At 36.3% G+C, this 24,426-nt stretch overlaps 1 protein-coding gene across 4 annotated transcripts in view; it reads right to left on the bottom strand.

Annotated features, from left to right (window-relative positions):
- KIF27 (kinesin family member 27) overlaps window positions 1-24,426 on the bottom strand; it is a 93,673-nt gene that overhangs the window by 6,975 nt on the left and 62,272 nt on the right. For all 4 annotated transcript variants that reach the window (XM_082610926.1, XM_082610928.1, XM_082610927.1 and 1 more), the window contains 4 exons: window positions 22,800-23,015; window positions 11,250-11,456; window positions 9,574-9,772; window positions 7,446-7,610 (listed from right to left, as the gene is read on the bottom strand). In XM_082610926.1, coding sequence (XP_082467052.1) covers window positions 7,446-7,610; window positions 9,574-9,772; window positions 11,250-11,456; window positions 22,800-23,015 — 787 coding nt within the window. The remainder of the gene's footprint in view (window positions 1-7,445; window positions 7,611-9,573; window positions 9,773-11,249; window positions 11,457-22,799; window positions 23,016-24,426) is intronic.

Raw genomic sequence — 24,426 nt, 5'->3', positions numbered from 1 at the left:
TCATAGTAGGGGACTTTAACACCCCACTTTCACCAATGGACAGATCGTCCAAAATGAAAATAAGTAAGAAAACACAAGCTTTAAATGATACATTAAACAAGGTGGACTTAATCGATATTTATAGGATATTCCATCCAAAAACAACAGAATACACTTTCTTCTCAAGTGTTCATGGAACATTCTCCAGGATAGATCATATCTTCAGTCACAAATCAAACCTTGGTAAATTTAAGAAAATTGAAATCGTATCTAGTATGTTTTCCGACCACAACGCCATGAGACTAGATATCAATTACAGGAAATAATCTGTAAAAGATACAAACACATGGAGGCTAGACAATACACTAATTAACAACCAAGAGATCACAGAAGAAATCAACGAGGAAATAAAAATACCTAGGAACAAATGACGATGAAAACACGATGACCCAAAACCTACAGGATGCAGCAAAAGCAGTTCTAAGAGGGAAGTTTATAGCAATACAATTCCACCACACGAAACAAGAAACATCTCAAATAAACAACATAACCTTACACCCAAAGCAATTAGAGAAAGAAGAACAAAAGAAGCCCAAAGTTAGCACAAGGAAAGAAATCATAAAGATCAGATTAGAAATAAATGAAAAAGAAATGGAGGAAACAATAGCAAAGATCAATAAAACTAAAAGCTGGTTCTTTGAGAAGATAAACAAAATTGATAAACCATTAGCTGCATTCATCAAGGAAAAAAGGGAGACGGTTCAAATCAATAGAATTAGAAATGGCAAAGGAGAAGTAACAACTGACACTGCAGAAATACAAAGGATCATGAGAGATTACTAAAAGCAACTCTATGCCAATAAAATGGACAACCTGGAAGAAATGGACAAATTCTTAGAAAAGCACAAACTTCTGAGACTGAACCAGGAAGAAAAAGAAAATATAAACAGACCAATCACAAGCACTGAAATTGAAACTGTGATTAAAACTCTTCCAACAGGGCTTCCCTGGTGGCGCAGTGGTTGAGAGTCCGCCTGCCGATGCAGGGGACACGGGTTCGTGCCCCGGTCCGGGAAGATCCCACATACCGCGGAGCGGCTGGGCCCGTGAGCCATGGCCGCTGAGCCTGCGCGTCCGGAGCCTGTGCTCCGCAGAGGGAGAGGCCACAACAGTGAGAGGCCTGCATACCGCAAAACAAACAAACAAACAAACAACAAAAAAACAAAAACAAAAAAACTCTTCCAGCAAACAAAAGTCCAGAACCAGATTCCTTCACAGGCGAATTCTATCAAACATTTACAGAAGAGCTAACACCTATCCTTCTCAAACTCTTCCAAAATACAGCAGAGGGAGGAACACTCCCAAACTCATTCTATGAGGCCACCATCACCCCGATACCAAAAGCACACAAAGATGTCACAAAGAAAGAAAACTACAGGCCAATATCACTGATGAACATAGATGCAAAAATCCTCAACAAAATACTAGCAAACAGAATCCAACAGCACATTAAAAGGATCATACAGAGTGACCAACTGGGGTTTATCCCAGGACTGCAAGGATTCTACAATATACATAAATCAATCAATGTGATAAACCATATTAACAAATTGAAGGAGAAAAACCATATGACATCTCAATAGATGCAGAAAAAGCTTTCAACACAATTCAACATCCATTTATGATAAAAACCCTCCAGAAAGTAGGTATACAGGGCACTTACCTCAACATAATAAAGACCATATATGACAAACCCACAGCAAACATCATTCTCAATGGTGAAAAACTGAAACCCTATCCGCTAAAATCAGGAACAAGACAAGGTTGTCCACTCTCACCACTATTATTCAACATAGTTTTGGAAGTTTTAGCCACAGCAATCAGAGAAGAAGAAGAAATAAAAGGAATCCAAATTGGAAAAGAAGAAGTAAAGCTGTCACTGTTTGCAGACGATATGATACTATACACAGAGAATCCTAAAGATGCTACCAGAAAACTACTAGATTTGGTAAAGTAGCAGGATACAAAATTAATGCTAAGAAATCTCTTGCATTCCTATACACTAATGATGAAAAATCTGAAAGAGAAATTAAGGAAACACTCCCATTTATCACTGCAACAAAAAGAATAAAATATCTAGGAATAAACCTACTTAAGGAGACAAAAGAACTGTATGCAGAAAACTATAAGACACTGATGAAAGAAATTAAAGATGATACAAATAGATGGAGAGATGTACCATGTTCTTGGATTGGAAGAATCAACATTGTGAAAATGACTATACTACCCAAAGCAATCTACAGATTCAATGCAATCCCTATCAAACGACCAATGGCATTTTTCACAGAACTAGAATAAAAAATTTCATGATTTGTATGGAAACACAAAAGACCCCGAATAGCCAAAGCAATCTTGAGAAAGAAAAATGGAGCTGGAGGAGTCAGGCTCCTGGACTTCAGACTATACTACAAAGCTATAGTCATCAAGACAGTATGGTACTGGCACAAAAACAGATATATAGATCAATGGTACGGGATAGAAAGACCAGAGATAAACCTATGCACATATGGTCACCTTATTTTTGACAAAGGAGGCAAGAAGATACAATGGAGAAAAGACAGCCTCTTCAATAAGTGGTGCTGGGAAAACTGGACAGCTACATGTAAAAGAATGAAATTAGAATACTCCCTAACACCATACACAAAAATAAACTCAGAATGGATTAAAGACCTAAATGTAAGGCCAGACACTATAAAACTCTTAGAGGAAAACATAGGCAGAACACTCTGTGACATAAATCACAGCAAGATCCTTTTTGAGCCACCTCCTAGAGAAATGAAAATAAAAATAAACAAATGGGACCTCATGAAACTTAAAAGCTTTTGCACAGCAAAGGAAAACATAAACGAGACGAAAAGACAACTCTCAGAATGGGAGAAAATATTTGCTAATGGAGCAATTGACAAAGGATCAACCTCCATAATTTACAAGTAGCTCATGCAACTCAATATCAAAAAAACAAACAACCCAATCCAAAAATGGGCAGAAGACCTAAATAGACATTTCTCCAAAGAAGGTATACAGATTGCCAACAAACACATGAAAGAACCCTCAAAATCACTAATCATTAGAGAAAGGCAAATCAAAACTACAATGGGGTATCACCTCACACCAGTCAGAATGGCCATCATGAAAAAATCTACAAACAATAAATGCTGGAGAGGGTGTGGAGAAAAGGGAACCCTCTTGCACTGTTGGTGGGAATGTAAATTGATACAGTCACGATGGAGAACAGTATGGAGGTGCCTTAAAAAACTAAAAATAGAACTACCATATGACCCAGCAATCCCACTACTGGGCATATACCCTGAGAAAACCATAATTCAAAAAGAGTCATGTACCACAATGTTCACTGCAGCTCTATTCACAATAGCCAGGACATGGAAGCAACCTAAGTGTCCATGGACAGATGAATGGATAAAGAAGATGTGGCACATATATGCAATGGAATATTACTCAGCCATAAAAAGAAATAAAATTGAGTTATTTGTAGTGAGGTGGATGGACCTAGAGACTGTCATACAGAGTGAAGGAAGTCAGAAAGAGAAAAACAAATACCCTATGCTAACACATATATGTGGAATCCCCCCCCCAAAAAAAAGGTTCTGAAGAACTTAGGGGCAGGACAGGAATAAAGATGCAGATGTAGAGAATGGACTTGAGGACATGGGGAGGGGGAAGGGTAAACTGGGACAAAGTGAGATAGTGGCATGGACATATATACACTACCAAATGTAAAACAGATAGTGGGAAGCAGCTGCATGACACAGGGGTATCAGCTCGATGCTTTGCGACCACCTACAGAGGTGGGATTGGGAGGGTGGGAGGGAGATGCCAGAAGGAGGAGACATTGGGATATATGTATATGTATAGCTGATTCACTTTGTATAAAGCAGAAACTAACACAGCATTGTAAAGCAATTACACTACAATAAAGATGTTAAAATAAAAGGTAAAAAAAAAAAAGATGAATGGTTTTACTAATGTAATTGACCACATTGTAAATTATATATTTACAAATGTATGGCTTAACACACAAATCTAATTAATGCATTTATTATCATATACATTCATCAAATTTTTATTGTGTAATAAACTTGTAGCTCCAGTGTAACGTCTTCAAAATGTTATATATTTTATAATTAAGTTCATACCTTTTGCTAAAAAAGAATTTCCTTTCTCAGTGAAATTCAATGTAAGCTCTGAAATGAATGATATATAAGGATTTTTATATTCAAAAAACAATCCTCTCCAAAGAAAAGAAACAATAATTAAATTCTTCTAATTATGGCTAAAGCTGAATTTAAAGAGTTGCTTGGATTTAACCAAATAAGAATTTATGTCTTAAATTGTGTATCTTTCAAGACTTTTATGTTTTGTTTGGGGATAAAATAAAATATTATTCAATAAAAAAAAAGTATAGAGTTTTAAATACTTAAACAAGTACATAGACTGCATGTCCATATATACTGATTTTATCCTCACAAAATGTTAGAAAATAGATGCACTGCGACAGAAGCATGACCAAGTGCTTTTAGTATTTTTGGTCACTTTTTAGAAGTTACCAAGATATTTTAGTCAAAAGGTTAATTCTTTTGCTATTTGAAAATGCTAAAAATATTCAAGGCAGATAAAGTCTTGTAGGCAGACAATGAAAAGACTACTAACAAAACCCAATCAACTGAATACCAAGACAGTTATATATTAATTAGGATACTGATTATTAAGCATATAATACAGTTTAGGGAACTCAAAATTTGATATATTTAAACTGCTATATTTTATAATTCAAACAAGTCTTATTTAATGTCATTTTATTGGAGCTGCATTTTGAGGTAGGATATAGTACAAGCTATATCACCAATATGATTCCAAGTGAATTTTTTTAAAGCATAAGGAAAACAGTGAAAAGAATTATGCTGAAATGTTAATAGTTGTGGGTAGGATTATGGGTGGTTTTTTTCTGATTTTTTTCTATATTTTCAAAGTTTTCTATAATGACTATGTATTACTTTTTATAGCCAAAAAAATATATATTTAAGATGGTTCTAGGGGATATAGCAAATTAGCTGAGATAACATCTTCAACATTATTATTTTTAAGACTAGACTTCCAGGAATTCCCTGGCGGTCCAGTGGTTAGGACTCTGAGCTTCCAATGCTGGGGGCCGGGGTTTGATACCTGGTCGGGGAACTAGGATCCCGCAAGTCACGTGGTGCAGCCGAAAAAAGAAAGAAAAAGACTAGACTTCCCAGGTAAGTTGGTAAAACAGGAGTTATCCTCACTTTACACATCTCCAAGATTATTTAGCTTTTTTAAAGCTTTTTATATTTGTTTCATTAAAGAGCATGATTAGGATCCAGGTTTCTTTCTTTTTTAAAAAATATTTATTTATTTATTTATTTTATTTTGGCTGTGCCGGGTCTTAGTTGTGGCACATGGGATCTTCGTTGCTGCATGCGGGATCTTTAGTTGCGGCAGGCTGGATCTAGTTGAGCCCTGGCCCCCTGCATTGGGAACGTGGAGTCTTATCCACTGGCCCACCAGGGAAGTCCCAGATCCAGGTTTCTTAAACCTGTTTACCACCATATACCACACTGTCATTTTAAGAGATGCCTAGTAGACTCAGCAGTATAAACATGGGCCATTTAAACAGTAAACATCTAATTTCAGATATCTCAAATTTCAAAGTGAATTTTTTTAAAGCAAAAATGGTTTTGAGCTAATTGCTCTGTGTCCTACTTAATACCTGTTTACATTTTAATTTTTTTGCAGATAGCGTTTCAAGTAAAAGGTTTAGCTATATGTTGCAGGCAGTATTCCAAGTAAATATTTTAATTATATGAGTAAATACCTCTGCATTACTACATTGAAAATCAGAAAGGTTAGTCTCTTTGGCAGAATTCGTATGTTTGTATCACATCTCTATCCTAAAATGACTTTTATACTAGAACACAGAACCAGGAATCAGAAGACCAGGGACCTTAGACCTGCTCTAATTACTGGTTGGTTTGTGAGTTACTGGACCGCTCTAAGCTTTAATTTCCTCATCTAAAAATGAGGTTAGCATATACTGGCCTACCCTGAGTTTGAGGGCTAAACTGAACTATTTGGGAAAATGCCTGTAAATGATAAATACAATAAATATAAGGTAGTATTAGAACTACTTTTCTAAAATATTACTAAGTTTTAAGATTTAAAACTATGTTAATTCTGCTTATATTATATATTCAGTATATATCTTTTCATTGTGCATGTATATCATTTTCCACTGGTTTTTATATTTTTTATGGTTTCATTTTTATAATTATATTTTTAAGTTGAGATATAATTGATATATAACATATTAGTTTCAGGTGTACTCTTTATATCTTGTTGTACCCATCTTTAGTTTTCTTTACAGGTACAAAATAGTTGTGTTCCTAAAAAGAGCTGTAAAGTCAACTTTCAAAAGCCATTCTTAACTTATTAGAAGAATACTTTCTCTAAAGGAAGGCTAATTCTTTTATAAAATGAGTATACATTATTTTAGAGACATTGATTCCTCTCTATTGGTGGCTTAAAGACAATATGTTTTTTCTTTTTTCTTTTTATTGGAGTATAATTGCTTTACAATGTTGTGTTAGTTTCTGCTGTAGAACAAAGTGAATCAGCTATACGTATACCTGTATCCCCTCCCTCTTGAGCCTCCCTGCCACCCCACCCCCATCCCACCCCTCTAGGTTATCACAGAGCACTGAGCTGAGCTCCCTGTTCTATACAGCAGCTTCCCACTAGCTATCTATTTTACACATGGTAGTAAGACAATATGTTTTAATCATAATAGTATATCACCTTCATGGCACTTCTTGCTTTTGCAAAGTTCTTTGTCATGTTTTATCATTTCATTGAGGAAGATGGTATTTCTACATATCTACATATAATTATGCAAGAAAACACCCCTGTCTCAATGATGGGTTTTATTATATGTTTGAATTTCTAGAGGTCATGATATGAAAAAACCTGACTGATCTTAGAAACACATAAATATTATTTTACCTTTACTTTTATTATTCTCTATTTTACATTTTTATGATAATCAGAAGGCTTAATTTACTATGACACAGGAAAACAACAGCTATCCTATATTTAGGGTTATTTTAAGAATTAAGTGAGTTAGAGAATACAAGAGCCCCTGGTACATGGCAGGCAATCCAATATATGAACATTTCCTTCACACATATACGTTTGTTCATTTATTCTTTTCTCCAGTGGTTCTGTGTTACACATAGACTAGACAACTATTTTTGTCTACAGAGACAAAGAGAAGTTAAATATCTAATCCTAAATAATCCAATCAGTTGGGAAAGGCTCCACTACAAACCATGCTACCGTGTTGGTGTGACAAGTAACACTAAGTCTCTTACTTTCTGATGGTACTAGTTGTCGCCGAATTGCTTCCCCTACCAATTCCTTAAGTTTCTTCTTAAGATCTCTGCTGGTTTTCTTATAGAAATAACGCTCTCTTTCCAGCTGCTGGATTTTATCTCCGTAATTTTTTAAAGTTTCCACAATGCCTTCCCCGTCTTGCTCTATAAAACGGAAATTTACATTTAAAATCAGTTTAAAGTAAATGATTGAAAATTCTAACAGAACTCCCAGACTGTACTGTAGGATCAGAAGTATGTTACATGTATCTATTACTTGGCTGGATTTGTTTTCAGCTACAGTTTGGAGTCTTCTGCCTGTAAAATTTTTCAAAGTAGGATGAGCCCTTCTCCACCCTAATCCCTACCAACTACTGCATTTTTCATGATTCATAAGCACTTTTTGAGTAGCTACTAACTAAATTTATCCTCAGAAGAGCAGAAGTAAGGTTCATATTTGGAACTCTGTCCAGCTGCATCAATGTCTTGAAGTTTATATCAGGAACCATGGATATATGGAAAGTCATAAGCCTAAAGTTTATAGGCCCAAGAAATATATAACCAAAAAAACCCTCAAAAACTGGAAACCTGTCAAAAGAGGCTAGAAAGATTAAATTACAAAGGAAAACACCACCAAAAAAGGAGAAAGGGGGGGAAAGCATAAGTAAAGTTCTAGTATATGACACAATATAATTTTAAAGCTCCTAATTAATATTTAGGAATGTCTAAAACTGTCCCCTTTGGGTTAGCTTCTAGAACCAGTAAAACGCAGTTTACTGACCTTCAGAAATACACACTTTCAGACCTACTCTTTCCTATTGGTAAATCTATAAAATGGTCCTACTGGTTTGGAATTTTCCTTTGTTATAATTGGTTGTTTTGTAAAAATTGATCTAAGTATATCTGTATATTTTATATTAACCCATCATCTTGTTTAAAAAACATTTTAAATTAATAACATCACAAATCAGAATCCCCATGAAGGATATCATAAAAATGAACTTAATTTTATAGCCTATATTCAGTTGAAATTAGAAAATTCATAAGCTGTTAACATTTTCAGTTATAACTTTGTTATAAAAAACTTGTCCCAGTAATAGAAACGAATGATTTTTTAAATGTTCTCATTTGGCTAAAGCATGAACTTTTGTGGTAAAATGCCAACCACTTGAAAAACATATTAAAAATTCTATTCAAATATCACTTTTAGAGACTTAAGATAGAATTAACATAAGGTAAGGAAAGCATGTTTGAATGAAATAACATATGGAATCCAGTCAAGGAAATCCTGTCATCAGGCAACTGGTTGCTAATTAACTCCTTACAGAATTAACTTAGAGGCAAACTGCCTCAACACTCAAATGCATATATTTTCCAATTTTCTGCTTACTCAGGTTGCTTCTTCCAGATCCTTTTTAGCACATTTCCAGCTATAGATTCATAAGAATCAAGACTAAACAGCCAAGCCACCTGCACTGAAGCATTCCAGGCGTTGAAGTTATCGCCAGGCAGTGATTTTGTTGCCATAGCAACTGTGTGTACCAGCCATAAGCCCAGGTATTGTGAAGACCAATTGCTATGACAACTCCATACCACAGTTGACGGTTGAACTACTGTGCACTGATAACACTATGTGCCCGTCAATGGTAGACTAATTTTGACCTAAGCTATAACCTTAATGCATAACATCTATAACTTACTGAAAACTGTAACAAGAAATATAACCAGAAATCTGACAGAAACTATCAGTTTAATTTTATGAAGGGAAAGTGATTTAAATATCAAGGTTCTGTATCCTAAAGATGGGGAACTTTTCAACTGTACACCACCAAGCCAGAAGTCATCCCACATTCCTACATAAAAAGTAGACCACAACAAAGTAACAGGATTGCAGTTCTCTGTGTGGCACTGGGGACAGGCAGAGGAGATGGCATTTCAAGCATGAATAGCCCTACATCAAAGTCAACTATCCCAACATGTGGGCCAAAACATGTAAAGCACAAAACACATATAAGTAGTAACTATTTATGCATGTTGGGCTTTAAGTGATCCAATTCTGTCCTACCTTCCTTTCCCAATCCCCCTCCTACACGTCACCTTTACACAACTGATGAGAAGGGGCAGTTACCTTTGAAATGATGTAACAGAAGCTGCATTTTTTGCTCGTGTTCCTTTTGCTGAAGGGTCAGTCTCCGGTCACACTGCAATTTCAGATGTTCCAGTGTAGATTCCAACTCACGAACCACATTATCCTGTTCCAGAACTTTTATTTTAATTTCTTCATTCTGTAACTGTAGTTTCCGTTCAGCTTCTCGCAGATTAACCACCTAGCAAAGACATTTTTTTGATCTTTTAAGTGTGTTTTAGACAGCCTGATAGACTAATTTACTTCTCTTAGACTTCATAAAGATGAACTCCCTTAATCCCCATGGTATAACTAGGCAAATGCTTTGTAATATACCCACAAGATAACCTAACAGCCTTTTTAATTTGTTGAGATTCTGAATTGGTAACAACTTCATTTTAAATATAATGTTGCTCTACTCTAACAATCACCCCTCCATCATTTCTTAGACAGGATCTTTGTAGCTTACATTTATAATCCTACAACTCCTTTTCTCCAGTCTAAAAAGATATCAAGAATCTAAAGACTTCTGTAACATCTAGATAATTCTCATTTTTAACTCCAAAATGAATGTTATAAATAAGTGACAGAATTTTTAAGCTATAGAGTTCAGTCTCAGATTGTACATTTAGTCTAGTGGGTTCCTCTCTGCACTGATATAAAGTAAAAACATTTCAGACAATATCTGTGTCACAGAACTTGTTAATAATGTAATGACATTCTCTCCAGAAAAATACTCATTTCTACAAAGAGTTCTTAAGACCAGAAAATCCACTGACCTTCACCTGGGTGCTTTGGGTTAAGAACCCTTGCTCTAAGAACACCACAGAAGAGTTACCTGTATCAAAGCCTCAGACAATATGCACCATATTTCTGCCCTCCACACACCCAGTGATGGGATACACTTGCATCAATAATAGAAGCTTACTACTGATGGTAATTATCCAAGAGGAGGGCTGTGTATCACATTTCCATTAATTTAGTCATCTTTATTCCAATTGTCTAACAGAATTAGAACTTTATTTTAAAACTTCTGTTTCATTTTTCATTAACTGTCTGCTATTCCCTTAAACTGAATATATTTTTCAGAGAAAAGAGTTATCTACTTGTTTAACACTTCATAATATATATCTTAAGAGAAGACATTAGAGAAAAGAGAGATATAGTTTTCAATGCTGTGAAACATCTCTATCAGTAAGCTGTCAAATCTGTATAAAATATTTTAATTTATATTAAGCCCATCCAGGTTAATGCTAAAATCGATTACTATCTTTGTCACTGATGTACCATTTCACCTCCATTTCAATTCATAGGGTATAATGAGAAAGTACAGGTTTACCCTACCCTACAGCAATGAAGGAAAGGGAACCCAAACCTGGAGGGCCCTTGATTTTTCACGAATGCTGAGTAGGAACAATCAAATCTAGAAAACATACAGCCAAGAAATAGTGACTGAGGAATATAACTTAAATTCTTTGGTTTTTAAAACTATTCCCAAAAGCCCTTCTTTCAAAAGGTCCTTCAACTTTAAGAACCTCACAAAGTTAGGCCTACATACTTGGATAAGTGCAAAGATTTCAGATGACAACATTCAGTGCTGTAAATTCTACATAAAGGTGAGCTGTATAAGCATCTCGACCCCTCTTTATAAGAAAATCCTCCATCCCGGAAAAACAAACCTTATTGAAATATCTGAAAAGAATAGCTCTAATCTCAACAGGACTCAGGCAGATTAGTTTTTCTAAGACATTTGCTTCACTATGAGAGAGATTTTGAAATGAAGCTCTGAGCGAGTTCTGCCGACTCTGGATACATTCGTTCTTGTATTCAATTGCAGTTTCCAAAGCTTCAATCCCTTCTTCAAGTTGGAAAAGAACATGTTCTTCCTAGATATAATACAATAGAAATCACTCATTTTATTTCATTTTATTGTATTATTATTATTTTTTTACACCCAGGTTAAACTTTATTTTTTATTTATTTATTTATTTTTATTAGTTTCTGCTTTATAACAAAGTGAATCAGTCATACATATACATCTGTTCCCACATCCCTTCCCTCATGCATCTCCCTCCCTCCCACCCTCCCCATCCCACCCCTCCAGGCGGTCACAAAGCACCGAGCTGATCTCCCTGTGCTCTGCGGCTGCTTCCCACTAGCTATCTACCTTACGTTTGGTAGTGTATATATGTCCATGCCTCTCTTTCGCTTTGTCACAGCTTACCCGTCCCCCTCCCCATATCCTCAAGTCCATTCTCAAGTAGGTCTGTGTCTTTATTCCCGTTTTACCCCTAGGTTCTTCATGACATTTTTTTTCTTTAATTCCGTATATATGTGTTAGGATACGGTATTTGTCTTTCTCTTTCTGACTTACTTCACTCTCTATGACAGACTCTAGGTCTATCCACCTCATTACAAATAGCTCAGTTTCGTTTCTTTTTATGGCTGAGTAATATTCCATTGTATATATGTGCCACATCTTCTTTATCCATTCATCTGATGATGGACACTTAGGTTGTTTCCATCTCTGGGCTATTGTGAATAGAGCTGCAATGAACATTTTGGTACATGGCTCTTTTTGAATTATGGTTTTCTCAGGGTATATGCCTAGTAGTGGGATTCCTGGGTCATATGGTAGTTCTATTTTTAGTTTCTTAAGGAACCTCCATACTGTTCTCCATAGTGGCTGTACCAATTCACATTCCCACCAGCAGTGCAAGAGTGTTCCCTTTTCTCCACACCCTCTCCAGCATTTATTGTTTCTAGATTTCTTGATGATGGCCATTCTGACTGAGTGAGATGATATCTCATTGCAGTTTTGATTTGCATTTCTCTAATGATTAATGATGTTGAGCATTCTTTCATGTGTTTGTTGGCAGTCTGTATATCTTCTTTGAAGAAATGCCGATTTAAGTCTTCTGCCCATTTTTGGATTGGGTTGTTTGTTTTTTTGCTATTGAGCTGCATGAGCTATTTATAGATTTTGGAGATTAATCCTTTGTCAGTTGCTTCATTTGCAAATATTTTCTCCCATTCTGAGGGTTGTCTTTTGGTCTTGTTTATGGTTTCCTTTGCTGTGCAAACGCTTTGAAGTTTCATTAGGTCCCATTTGTTTATCTTTGTTTTTACTTCCATTTCTCTAGGAGGTGGGTCCAAAAGGATCTTGCTGTGATTTATGTCATACAGTGTTCTGCCTATGTTTTCCTCTAAGAGTTTGATACTTTCTGGCCTTACATTTAGGTCTTTAATCCATTTTGAGCTTATTTTTGTGTATGGTGTTAGGGAATGATCTAATCTCATACTTTTACATGTCCCTGTCCAATTTTCCCAGCACCACTTATTGAAGAGGCTGTCCTTTCTCCACTGTACATTCCTGCCTCCTTTATCAAAGATAAGTTGACCATATGTGCGTGGGTTTATCTCTGGGCTTTCTATCCTGTTCCATTGATCTATCTTTCTGTTTTTGTGCCAGTACCATACTGTCTTGATTACTGTAGCTTTGTAGTATAGTCTGAAGTCAGGGAGCCTGATTCCTCCAGCTCCGTTTTTCGTTCTCAAGATTGCTTTGGCTATTCGGGGTCTTTTGTTTTTCCAAACAAATGTTGAAATTTTTTGTTCTAGTTCTGTGAAAAATGCCAGTGGTAGTTTGATAGGGATTGCATTGAATCTGTAGATTGCTTTGGGTAGTAGAGTCATTTTCACAATATTGATTCTTCCAATCCAGGAGCATGGTATATCTCTCCATCTATTTGTATCATCTTTAATTTCTTTCATCAGTGTCTTATAATTTTCTGCATACAGGTCTTTTGTCTCCTTAGGTAGGCTTATTCCTAGATATTTTATTCTTTTTGTTGCAGTGGTAAATGGGAGTGTTTTCCTGATTTCATTTTCAGATTTTTCATCATTAGTGTACAGGAATGCCAGAGATTTCTGTGCATTAATTTTGTATCCTGCTACTTTACCAAATTCATTGATTAGCTCTAGTAGTTTTCTGGTAGCATCTTTAGGATTCTCTATGTATAGTATCATGTCATCTGCAAACAGTGACAGCTTTACTTCTTCTTTTCCAATTTGGATTCCTTTTATTTCCTTTTCTTCTCTGATTGCTGTGGCTAAAACTTCCAAAACTAGGTTGAATAAGAGTGGTGAGAGTGGGCAGCCTTGTCTTGTTCCTGATCTTAGTGGAAATGGTTTCAGTTTTTCACCATTGAGGATGATGTTGGCTGGGGGTTTGTCATATATGGCCTTTATTATGTTGAGGAAAGTTCCCTCTATGCCTACTTTCTGCAGGGTTTTTATCATAAATGGGTGTTGAATTTTGTCAAAAGCTTTCTCTGCATCTATTGAGATGATCATATGGTTTTTCTCCTTCAACTTGTTAATATGGTGTATCACATTGATTGATTTGCGTATATTGAAGAATCCTTGCATTCCTGGAATAAACCCCACTTGATCATGGTGTATGATCCTTTTAATGTGCTGTTGGATTCTGTTTGCTAGTATTTTGTTGAGGATTTTTGCATCTATGTTCATCAGTGATATTGGCCTGTAGTTTTCTTTCTTTGTGGCATCCTTGCCTGGTTTTGGTATCAAGGTGATGGTGGCCTCGTAGAATGAGTTTGGGAGTGTTCCTTCCTCTGAAATTGTTTGGAAGAGTTTGAGAAGGATGGGTGTTAGCTCTTCTCTAAATGTTTGATAGAATTCGCCTGTGAAGCCATCTGGTCCTGGGCTTTTGTTTGTTGGAAGATTTTTAATCACAGTTTCAATTTCAGTGCTTGTGATTGGTCTATTCATATTTTCTATTTCTTCCTGATTCAGTCTTGGCAGGTTGTGCATTTCTAAGAATTTGTCCATTTCTTCCAGGTTGTCCATTTTATTGGCATAGAGTTTCTTGTAGTAATCTCTCATGATCTTTTGTATTTCTGCAGTGTCAGTTGTTACTTCTCCTTTTTCATTTCTAATTCTATTGATTTGAGTCTTCTCCCTTTTTTTCTTGATGAGTCTGGCTAATGGTTTGTCAATTTTGTTTATCTTCTCAAAGAACCAGCTTTTAGTTTTATTGATCTTTGCTATCGTTTCCTTCATTTCTTTTTCATTTATTTCTGATCTGATCTTTATGAAAATCACTCATTTTAAATGAAACAGCATAACTTGGACTTTGTCATATACTAAGATCTTATTATGCTATTTGAGTCTAATGGACAGTACCATTCTTCTACTAAATTAAAAAAAATGTTTATTAAGTGCTTGCTATGCTACACAATGCACTGTGTGTACACACACACACACAAACACACACACATATATATAACAAATAATCATTGAATCCTTGTAGTAAACCTTGGGTAGTAAAATGGAAGAGGAAGTTTAGGTGAGTTATGAAACATCCCAAGGTCATAAGCAAATGCTGATCATGAAGGAATACACTTGAACAAAGCCTCAGCCCACAGGTTTGACAGTGTTATCATGTTATCTCCCTCCATAGCTCCTAAAGTGCATATTATGTGTCACTGAGATCTGGAGACCTCGAGGGTCCCTTCAAGGATCTATCAAAACAATATATTGCTAGGAAGGAAAGAAGAGATATATTAAAATAAGTTATTAAGAACTAGTGATCAGAGGAGAGTCTCTAGGGAAAAAACACAGTGTAGTATAAGAAAAAGTAGTGAGGATTTAAGGACATGAAACATTTCATAAGATTCCTAGGAGATGCCATTAGAGGGAAAGTGTAGGTACTAAAAATGGTGGCAGCAAAACCTTTTTTTCATATGCCAAAGATTTCCTCTGTAGGAAGAAAAAAATCTGATGAATTCCTGTCAGAAAACCTAGCAGTTCTCTGAATTATCCAAATAACATCTTATCTGGGGGATCTAAATCTCTGGTAAGAAATTATTTTGGACGTGGTAAGACTTGGATATATATTTTTGTATCCCCGTACTTGTGGTGGAGGCCACCTCAACTTTAAGTTCCCTGAGGGCAGATGGTCTTGTCCATACTCACATCCTTATTGCCTGGCACAGTACATATTACATAGTTTAAACTCAGTGAGTATCTGCTGAACAACTTAATGAAGGGAGAGGAGAAAAAAACATTTTCATATGTCTCGGGTACATGACCCAAGTATTTCTCTCCTCTCCTCCCCATAGCATTTCAAAAAAAAATAATGTTACTATTTCTGATCTCCCCAAAGAATAGTTAGAATGACTTCTGGAACTCCTTTTCTGGAATTCAGGGGAAAGGTAGGTAATAACCTATTCCAATGGGAGGTTGAATAACACTTATTTTTTTAAAGCCATTTTATAAAATCTCCTGAAAGAGCCATTTGGAAAAAAAAAAAGTGTTCAGCAGCCAACTTATTTCTTTGTGCAATTACTGAATTTGAAGATTTGATAATCACTCCATAAGGAAGAAAATAATATTTACCTTTTTAAGAAAAACATACTTAAATCCTGAAAGGTACTTAGGTGAATAAGAAGAACCAGAAAATAAAAGTGAATAACCCAAGAAAATATTTGAATTTTGAATGCATACTATGATTATATTCTACCAAAAACAAATGTGGATAGTTTTCTGCATACAGATCTTTTGTCTCCCTAGGTAGGTTTATTCCTAGATATTTTATTCTTTTTGTTGCAATGGTAAATGGGAGTTTTTCCTTAATTTCTCTTTCAGATTTTTCATCATTAGTGTATAGGAATGCAAGAGATTTCTGTGCATTAATTTTGTATTCTGTAACTTTACCAAATTCATTGATTAGCTCTAGTAGTTTTCTGGTGGCATCTTTAGAATTCTCTACGTATAGTATCATGTCATCTGCAAACAGTGACAGTTTTACTTCTTCTTTTCCAATTTGGATTCCTTTTATTTCTTTTTCTTCTCTGATTGCCGTGGCTAGGACTTCCAAAACTATGTTGAATAACAGTGGTGAGAGTGGACATCCTTGTCTTGTTCCTGATCTTAGAGGAAACGGTTTCAGTTTTTCACCATTGAGAATGATGTTTGCTGTGGGTTTGTCATATGTGGCCTTTATTTTGTTGAGGTAGGTTCTCTCTATGCCCACTTTCTAGAGAGTTTTTATCATAAATTGGTGTTGAATTTTGTCAAAAGCTTTTTCTGTATCTATTGAGGTGATCATATGGGTTTTTTTGTTTTCTTTTTCTTTTTTTTTTTTTTTGCGGTACACGGGCCTCTCATTGTTGTGGCCTCTCCCATTGTGGAGCACAGGCTCCAGACGCACAGGCCCAGCGGCCATGGCTCATGGGCCCAGCCGCTCCGCAGCATGTGGGATCTTCCCAGACCGGGGCACAAACCCATGTCCCCTGCATCGGCAGGCGGACTCTCAACCACTGCGCCACCAGGGAAGCCCGATCATATAGTTTTTATTCTTCAATCTGATGATATGAAGAAAACTATAAGACACTGATGAAAGAAATTAAAGATGATACAAACAGATGGAGAGATATACCATGTTCTTGGATTGGAAGAATCAACATTGTGAAAATGACTATACTACCCAAAGCAATCTACAGATTCAATGCAATCCCTATCAAATTACCAATGGCATTTTTTACAGAACTAGAACAAAAAAATCTTAAAATGTGTATGGAGACACAAAAGACCCTGAATAGCCAAAGCAGTCTTGAGGGAAAAAAACAGAGCTGGAGGAATCAGACTCCCTGACTTCAGACTATACTACAAAGCTACAGTAATCAAGACAGTATGGTACTGGCACAAAAACAGAAATATAGATCAATGGAACAGGATAGAAAGCCCAGAGATAAACCCATGCAGCTATGGTCAACTAATCTCTGACAAAGGAGGCAAGGATATACAATGGAGAAAAGACAGTCTCTTCAGTAAGTGGTGCTGGGAAAACTGGACAGCTACATGTAAAAGAATGAAATTAGAACACTGCCTAACACCATACACAAAAATAAACTCAAAATGGATTAGAGACCTAAATGTAAGACCAGACACTATAAAACACTTAGAGGAAAACATAGGAAGAACACCCTTTGACATAAATCACAGCAGGATCTTTTTTGATCCACCTCCTAGAGTAATGGAAATAAAAACAAAAATAAACAAATGGGACCTAATGAAACTTAAAAGCTTTTGCAAAGCCAAGGAAACTACAAACAAGATGAAAAGACAACCCTCAGAATGGGAGAAAATATTTGCAAATGAATCAACGGACAAAGGATTATCTCCAAAATATATAAACAGCTCATGCAGCTCAATATTAAAAAAGCAAACAACCCAATCTAAAAATGGGCAGAAGACCTAAATAGACATTTCTCCAAAGAAGACATATAGATGGCCAAGAGGCACATGAAAAGCTGCTCAACATCACTAATTATTAGAGAAATGTAAATCAAAACTACAATGAGGTATCACCTCACACCAGTTAGAAGGGGCATCATCAGAAAATCTACAAACAACAAATGCTGGAGAGGGTGTGGAGAAAAGGGAACCCTCTTGCACTGTTGGTGGGAATGTAAATTAATACAGCCACTATGGAGAACAGTATGGAGCTTCCTTAAAAAACTAAAAATAGAATTACCATATGACCCAGTAATCCCACTATTGGGCATATACTCAGAGAAAACCATAATTCAAAAAGACACGTGCACCCCAGTGTTCATCGCGGCACTATTTACAATAGCCAGGTCATGGAAGCAACCTAAATGCCCATCGACAGACAAATGGATAAAGACGATGTGGTCCATATACACAATGGAATATTACTCACCCATTAAAAGGAAAAAAATTGGGTTATTTGTAGAGACGTGGATGAATCTAGAGACTGTTATACAGAGTGAAGTAAGTCAGAAAGAGAAAAGCAAATATCGTATATTAATGCATATATGTGGAACCTAGAAAAATCGTACAGGTGAACCACTCTGCAGGGCAGAAATTGAGAGACAGATGTAGAGAATAAATGTATGGACACCAAGGGGAGGAAGCGGCAGGGGGTGGTGGTGGTGTGATGAATTGGGAGATTGGGATTGATATATATACACTAATATGTATAAAATGGATAACTAATAAGAACCTGCTGCATAAAAAATAAATAAAATAAAATTCAAAAAAAAAAGAAAGGATTACCTAGTACACCTGAGCACAGTGAGCCCCATTATTTGTGAAAAAGACGTAATTTTGCTGATAACTCTTTCTCCTGCAAAGTAGTAAGTTCATGTTTTCTGCAAGCACAGGAGCTAATATTTATTGCCATAAAACTGACATTTTATAAGACCTGTAAGTTAAAACAGTTTAGAAAGGTCACAAAAAAAAACAAAAAAAATAAATGTGGAAAGAGTTTGCCTTTATGTAATGGCTGAGAACAATTTGCTACAAATTTAGTTTCTGTAGTTTTGGATCTAAGTTAGGGAAGCACTGAGATAATGTAAGGCAGCATATCTATAGAACCCTGAGGATAGCCCGCTCTAGTGAGGCTCCAGCATATAAATATCTGTGGTTCCATCTAACCCAGCAAAAGGTTGTAGGCTGAGAAGATGAGGGGCGATGGGAAGCTGTCCCAGGATGAAGAATTTGCCACAACTCAAACCTTAGATTATGAAGAGTTGACTACGCTTTGTCACAGAGCACTGCTTTCCAAACGTACACCAGGAAGCTTGTAAAAATTCAGACTTCTAATTCAGCAGGTCTTGGTGGTGCCTGAGGCTCTGCATTTCTAACAGGCTCCCAGGTGATACTATTGCTGCTGGTACAGAGATCACACTGAGAGTAACAAGGATCTAAAGCAGTGGTCTCCAAACATTTTAGATCACAAATTTCCCATTAGTAAAAAACAAACACGACAGACAAAACCTTTTGAGCAAGCACTGCATGTATTTCTCTATAAATTATATGCATTTTCTAATGATAAAACATGAAATTAAAAAAAAACCCAAAAAACATGAAATTGAAAATGTAAAAGATGAAATAAACATAGATATTCATATGTATTCTTCCTATACTCCACTTATTAGATAACTGCTCTGCATTATTAGAAAAATAGAGTTCAAATATTTTATTTTTTCTAAATTTTAGTTTTTGGATTTTACCCCCCCAAAAAGGAGGTGATTTGTCTATATTAAATTGTTGGGTAATCCTGTACTAGTATAGTGATCTAAAATCTTTCTATCATTTCCCATGAAGTAATACAATTAGAAAAAATATTCTGATTTATTGTGGAAAGAAAAAATAATTCTGAGCAAGTTTAAAGACATCAAAACAGCAAATCATTCCACTTAGATTTTACTGATGTCTTGTGTCACAGCAGAATCTCATGTTCCCGATCATCTGCTACTGGAGATCTATTTAGTACTATCAATCTTGGCGTGAAAACAGTGGTGAGAGCAGAGCCCATTTCAGAGCTACACTAAGAAGAACCAACCATGTGGAAGCAGGGTGCACAGACGCTCACAGGACTAAATGGAACCCCACCAATTGTAGGAGGCTCACCTTTCCCTCAAACAAATCCAGGGTGGCTGCCAAACAGGTATCATGCATTGTGCTGCATTTTCACCACAAAACATTACATAATGTTTTTAGTTACAGAATTCCTCATGAAATAGAAACCTAAATGTTTCTTGAAGATAAGAATTGACCCTCTAGAAATGCAGATGGCCAACAGGCAAATGAGAAGATACTCAACATTGCTAATCATCAGGGAAATGCAAATCAAAAGCACAATGTGATACCACCTCACACCTGTCAGAATGGCTATCATCAAAAAGAACACAAATAACAAATATTGGTGAGGATGTGGAGAAAAGGGAATCCTCATACACTGTTGGTGGGAATGTAAATTGGTGCACAGTGGAAAACAGTATGGAGGTTTCTCAAAAAACTAAAAACAGAACTACTATATGACCCAGCAATTCCACTCCTGGGTACATATCCAGAAAAAAAAAAACCCACTAATTAGAAAAGACACATGCACCCCATTGTTCACAGCAGCATTATTTACAACTGCCAAGACATAGAAGCAACCTAAGTGTCCATCAACAGACGAATGGATAAAGAAGAATTGGTATATATATACAATGGAATACTACTCAGCCATAAAAAAGAACAAAAATTTTGCCATTTGCAGCAACATGGATGGACTTGGAGGGCATTATGCTAAGTGAAATAAGTCAGAGAAAGACAAATGCTATATCACTTATAGGCAGAATCTAAAAATTACAACAAACTAATGAATACAACAAAAAAGAAGCAGACTCACAGATATAGAGAACAAAATAGTGGTTACCAGTGTGGGGGGAGGGGCATTATAGGGGTGGGAGTATGGGAGGTACAAACTATTGGGAGTAAGATAGGCTACAAGGATGTATTGTACAACACAGGGAATATAGACAATATTTTGTAATAATTGTAAATGGAGTGTAACCTTAAAAATTGTACAAAAAATAAAAATTAAAAAAAGAGTGGACACTCTACCCCTCTGCAAACATAATTTGCTCATTCCCATCTCTATGCCTTATTTAACAGTGTTCTATCTAAAATGGGCTTCTTTCTTATATCTATCAGTATATACCATGTTTTTCATAATCCAGCTCAAGATTCTGATCCACCAATGCTGCCTTAATTGAATCTTTCCCCAAATGATCACTGCATTGTTTTGTATAAATAATGTAATAAGTATAGCTTTATTACGTTATCTATAACTTGCTTTTTTATGTTCTTCAGGGTTTAGAGTTTTCTCATCTTTCTGTCTGTCTCCTCAGATGTAGTATGAATTCCTCAAGAGAAGCATAATGTTTTCTCCTTCTTTCTTTTCTCCCATAGGGCCCAGTAACTGTCCTGGGCAGGCAAGAATTCCTTAAATCCTCATATGTTTTGCTGAATCTAAGGCTCTCAGACCTTCACATCTGTAGGCTTGGGGCTCCAATTTAACAGCCTCAGAGGACAACCTCATTCTGTGATCCTTGGCAAAGCTACCCCAATTAAGTTATAAAATAGGGCAGTAGAAGCTTATAATGTCACATATCCCCCAATCAAGGTTGTCTTCAATTTCTTTCATCAACTCAATGAACAATAATGTCATGAAATCCTTTCCCCTGTTCCTTCTTAACCAGCCCCTTTCACTTCTTGTCACACTTGCTTCAATCTAAAACACTACAAGATACATGATTCCCAGCCACTTACTTTCTCTCAGCAGCTTTCCCTTACTTTGGACATCAACTATAAATATTTGCAGAGAAAATCCAGGCTCAAAAGTTCATCTTTGGGGCTTCCCTGGTGGCGCAGTGCTTAAGAATCCACCTGCCAACGCAGGGGACAAGGGTTCGAGCCCTGGTCCAGGAAGATCCCTCATGCCGCGGAGCAGCTGAGCCCATGCACCACAACTACTGAGCCCGCAAACCTAGAGCCTGTGCTCCGCAACAAGAGAAGCCACTGCAATGAGAAGCCCAAGCACTGCAATGAAGAGGAGCCCCCGCTCGCTGCAACTAGAGAAAGCCCGCACACAGCAACAAAGACCCAATGCAGCCAAAAATAAATAAATTTTAAAAAAAAAGTTCATCTTTGTCTGATAAAGTAATAAGGTATGGATACCACTGCCAACTGAAGTAAAATTTTGAAAAGACAAAGTCTGGGACAATTTGCTAGCCAACAAATGAAACATCTTTTACATAGTTAAAAAAAATAAAGGTGAGAGAAGCCATATCCTCCCCTAAATGAAAAATCCTAAAAGGTGTTTTTACTGGGGTTTGAGTTTTATGCATCTACTTGGCTAGGACTTAGAGTGGAAGATGCTCCCATACTTTCTGAAAGAATTAACCCTTAATGCCCTAGACATCTGTTATATGTGATGAATTACCAAGTATCATTCAAGAAAGATACATAGAGAGAAGACAGGTACCCTCTTTGGAAGAAATGAAAAAAAGTGTCCCTCAAATCTTCTTCTGTGTTCTGTGATTTCAGATGAGAAACCCCAGCTGAGAAAGACCATACTCAAAAGAAACGTTAGTCTCCCAGTCCCTGGCAATGCCTGGAAGGGGCCACGTTCATGGACCTCTACGAGAGGACATCACAGTCTCTAGTCAAGCATGCCTCATGGCGCCAAACAGGTGACAGGCAGACTCATTCCATCTGACAAAAGTCTCAAGGAAACAAAGTTGACTAGATTTATCATTTTTATGTTTAAGCAACAAAGATGAAGGAAATCATCCAAGTGATCCATCATAAAGCACTTCTAGTTCCAAAGCGTACCGACTTACTTCAGGTGATAACACACTACCATTTTTAAGTTTCTCATCCACGCTGTTTCTTCGTCTCTGTAGCTGATCCTTTTCTTTCTGGAGGGCTTGAACTTGTTCTGAAATCTTTATTTTCTCCTCAGCTGTGCTGCTCTGAAGCTGCACATTCTTTTCAGACAACTCTTGGTCCAACAAGCTCAGGCGAGTTGATATTTTCAAACTATCTGTGTTTAAAGCCTAAAAAGACAATCAACCAGACACCCCAAGATCAGTTATAAGAAATCTAGACTGTAAATAAATTAGGAAAAACAGAGAGAAAATTACTAAGTGAACATATTTTTTAGCTTTTACATTACTGTTTTCTCCCATGGATTTTTTTGGGGGGCTGGGGAGCTTCATTTTCTAAAATCTTAAGTTGAATGCCTTTTCTTAAAAAGTGGAGATTTTTCAAACAATGAATTTATTACTAAGTGTTGCTTGGCCAAACCAGACTATACAACACAGGTTTGAGAGGCAGTATTTTTCTTTTGTATTATTTTCCAAATTAAACTTTTCTTTCTTGGCCTGTTACATAGTAGAATTAATTATGCTAACATTTCCTAGAGGTTGACATTTGGTTTGTTGTTATTTAAACATACAATTTGTTTCTACTCTTATTCCATTCCGGTCAAAATTATGGCCAGTTAGATTTACAGTGATCTTCATTATGACCAATTTAAGATAATCTTAAAAAGAGTTTTTTGTCAAAGTAATTATATGTATATACTGCCATAAGGTTTAATAATGTTTTTAAAAAGCAGTCCCCTACCCGACCCTTTCCCCTGAGTCCTGGCTCCCTAGAAACAACCATCTTTAACCTTTTAAGCTATTTCTTCTGGTGTTTATGTCCATGTTGCTAAATAACATTACCAATTTTAGATACTGTCTGCTGACTATCTATTATGGAAGACAAGGATTTAGCACTCCTATGCCTCCTCTTCTGTACTTCCCCTCCCTCTATTCTCCCAACATAAGTTGTATTACAGTTTTTAGATAAACCAATGGTGAGTTTACATGATTTTGTGAATACATGAACATTTTGCCTGGAGCCTCCATCCTCCTGCTCCAAACTGGACTAGTTGTTCCTGGACTTCCTTTAGTATTATCCTGAAAATTTCCAGTTAGACAACATTTGCAGGATCCTGAGTCTTCCTTTATCATAGCTTGCACCCTCATTTTTAAGAAGCACATCCTCTAGTAGCTTCCTGAGACAGGCTACGTAGTAGATAATTTTTTCACCAGAAAATGTCCTTATTCTACCTTCCCATTTGATTGATAGGCTAAAAAGAGAATCCTTGTTTGGAAACCATTTTCCTTATGAGTTTTAAGACTGCTTCAGGTCTTTTAACTTATAATGAAGAAGGTTGAGAAGTCTAATGCCATTCTGACTCTCAAAATTTTCAAGTGACTAGTCTTCTATCTGGAAGCTTTCAGGATATATTTTTTCCCCTAGTGTACTCAAAACTTCACAATGATATGCTTTTAGTACTCTTTGCCGTGCCTTTGATAAGCTATTTCAACCCAGAGTCTTAAGTGCTGGCAAATTTTTTGTATTATGTCTTTGATAATTTCCTCTTCTCCTGTTTTCTCTGTTGTATCTTTCTGGAAT

The sequence above is a fragment of the Mesoplodon mirus genome (assembly GCF_964341445.2).
Source record: "Mesoplodon mirus genome assembly, chromosome: 1".
Lineage (NCBI taxonomy): Eukaryota > Metazoa > Chordata > Mammalia > Artiodactyla > Ziphiidae > Mesoplodon > Mesoplodon mirus.
The sequence above is the reverse complement of the archived record's forward strand: the minus strand, read 5'-3'. Positions and strand labels throughout refer to the sequence as shown.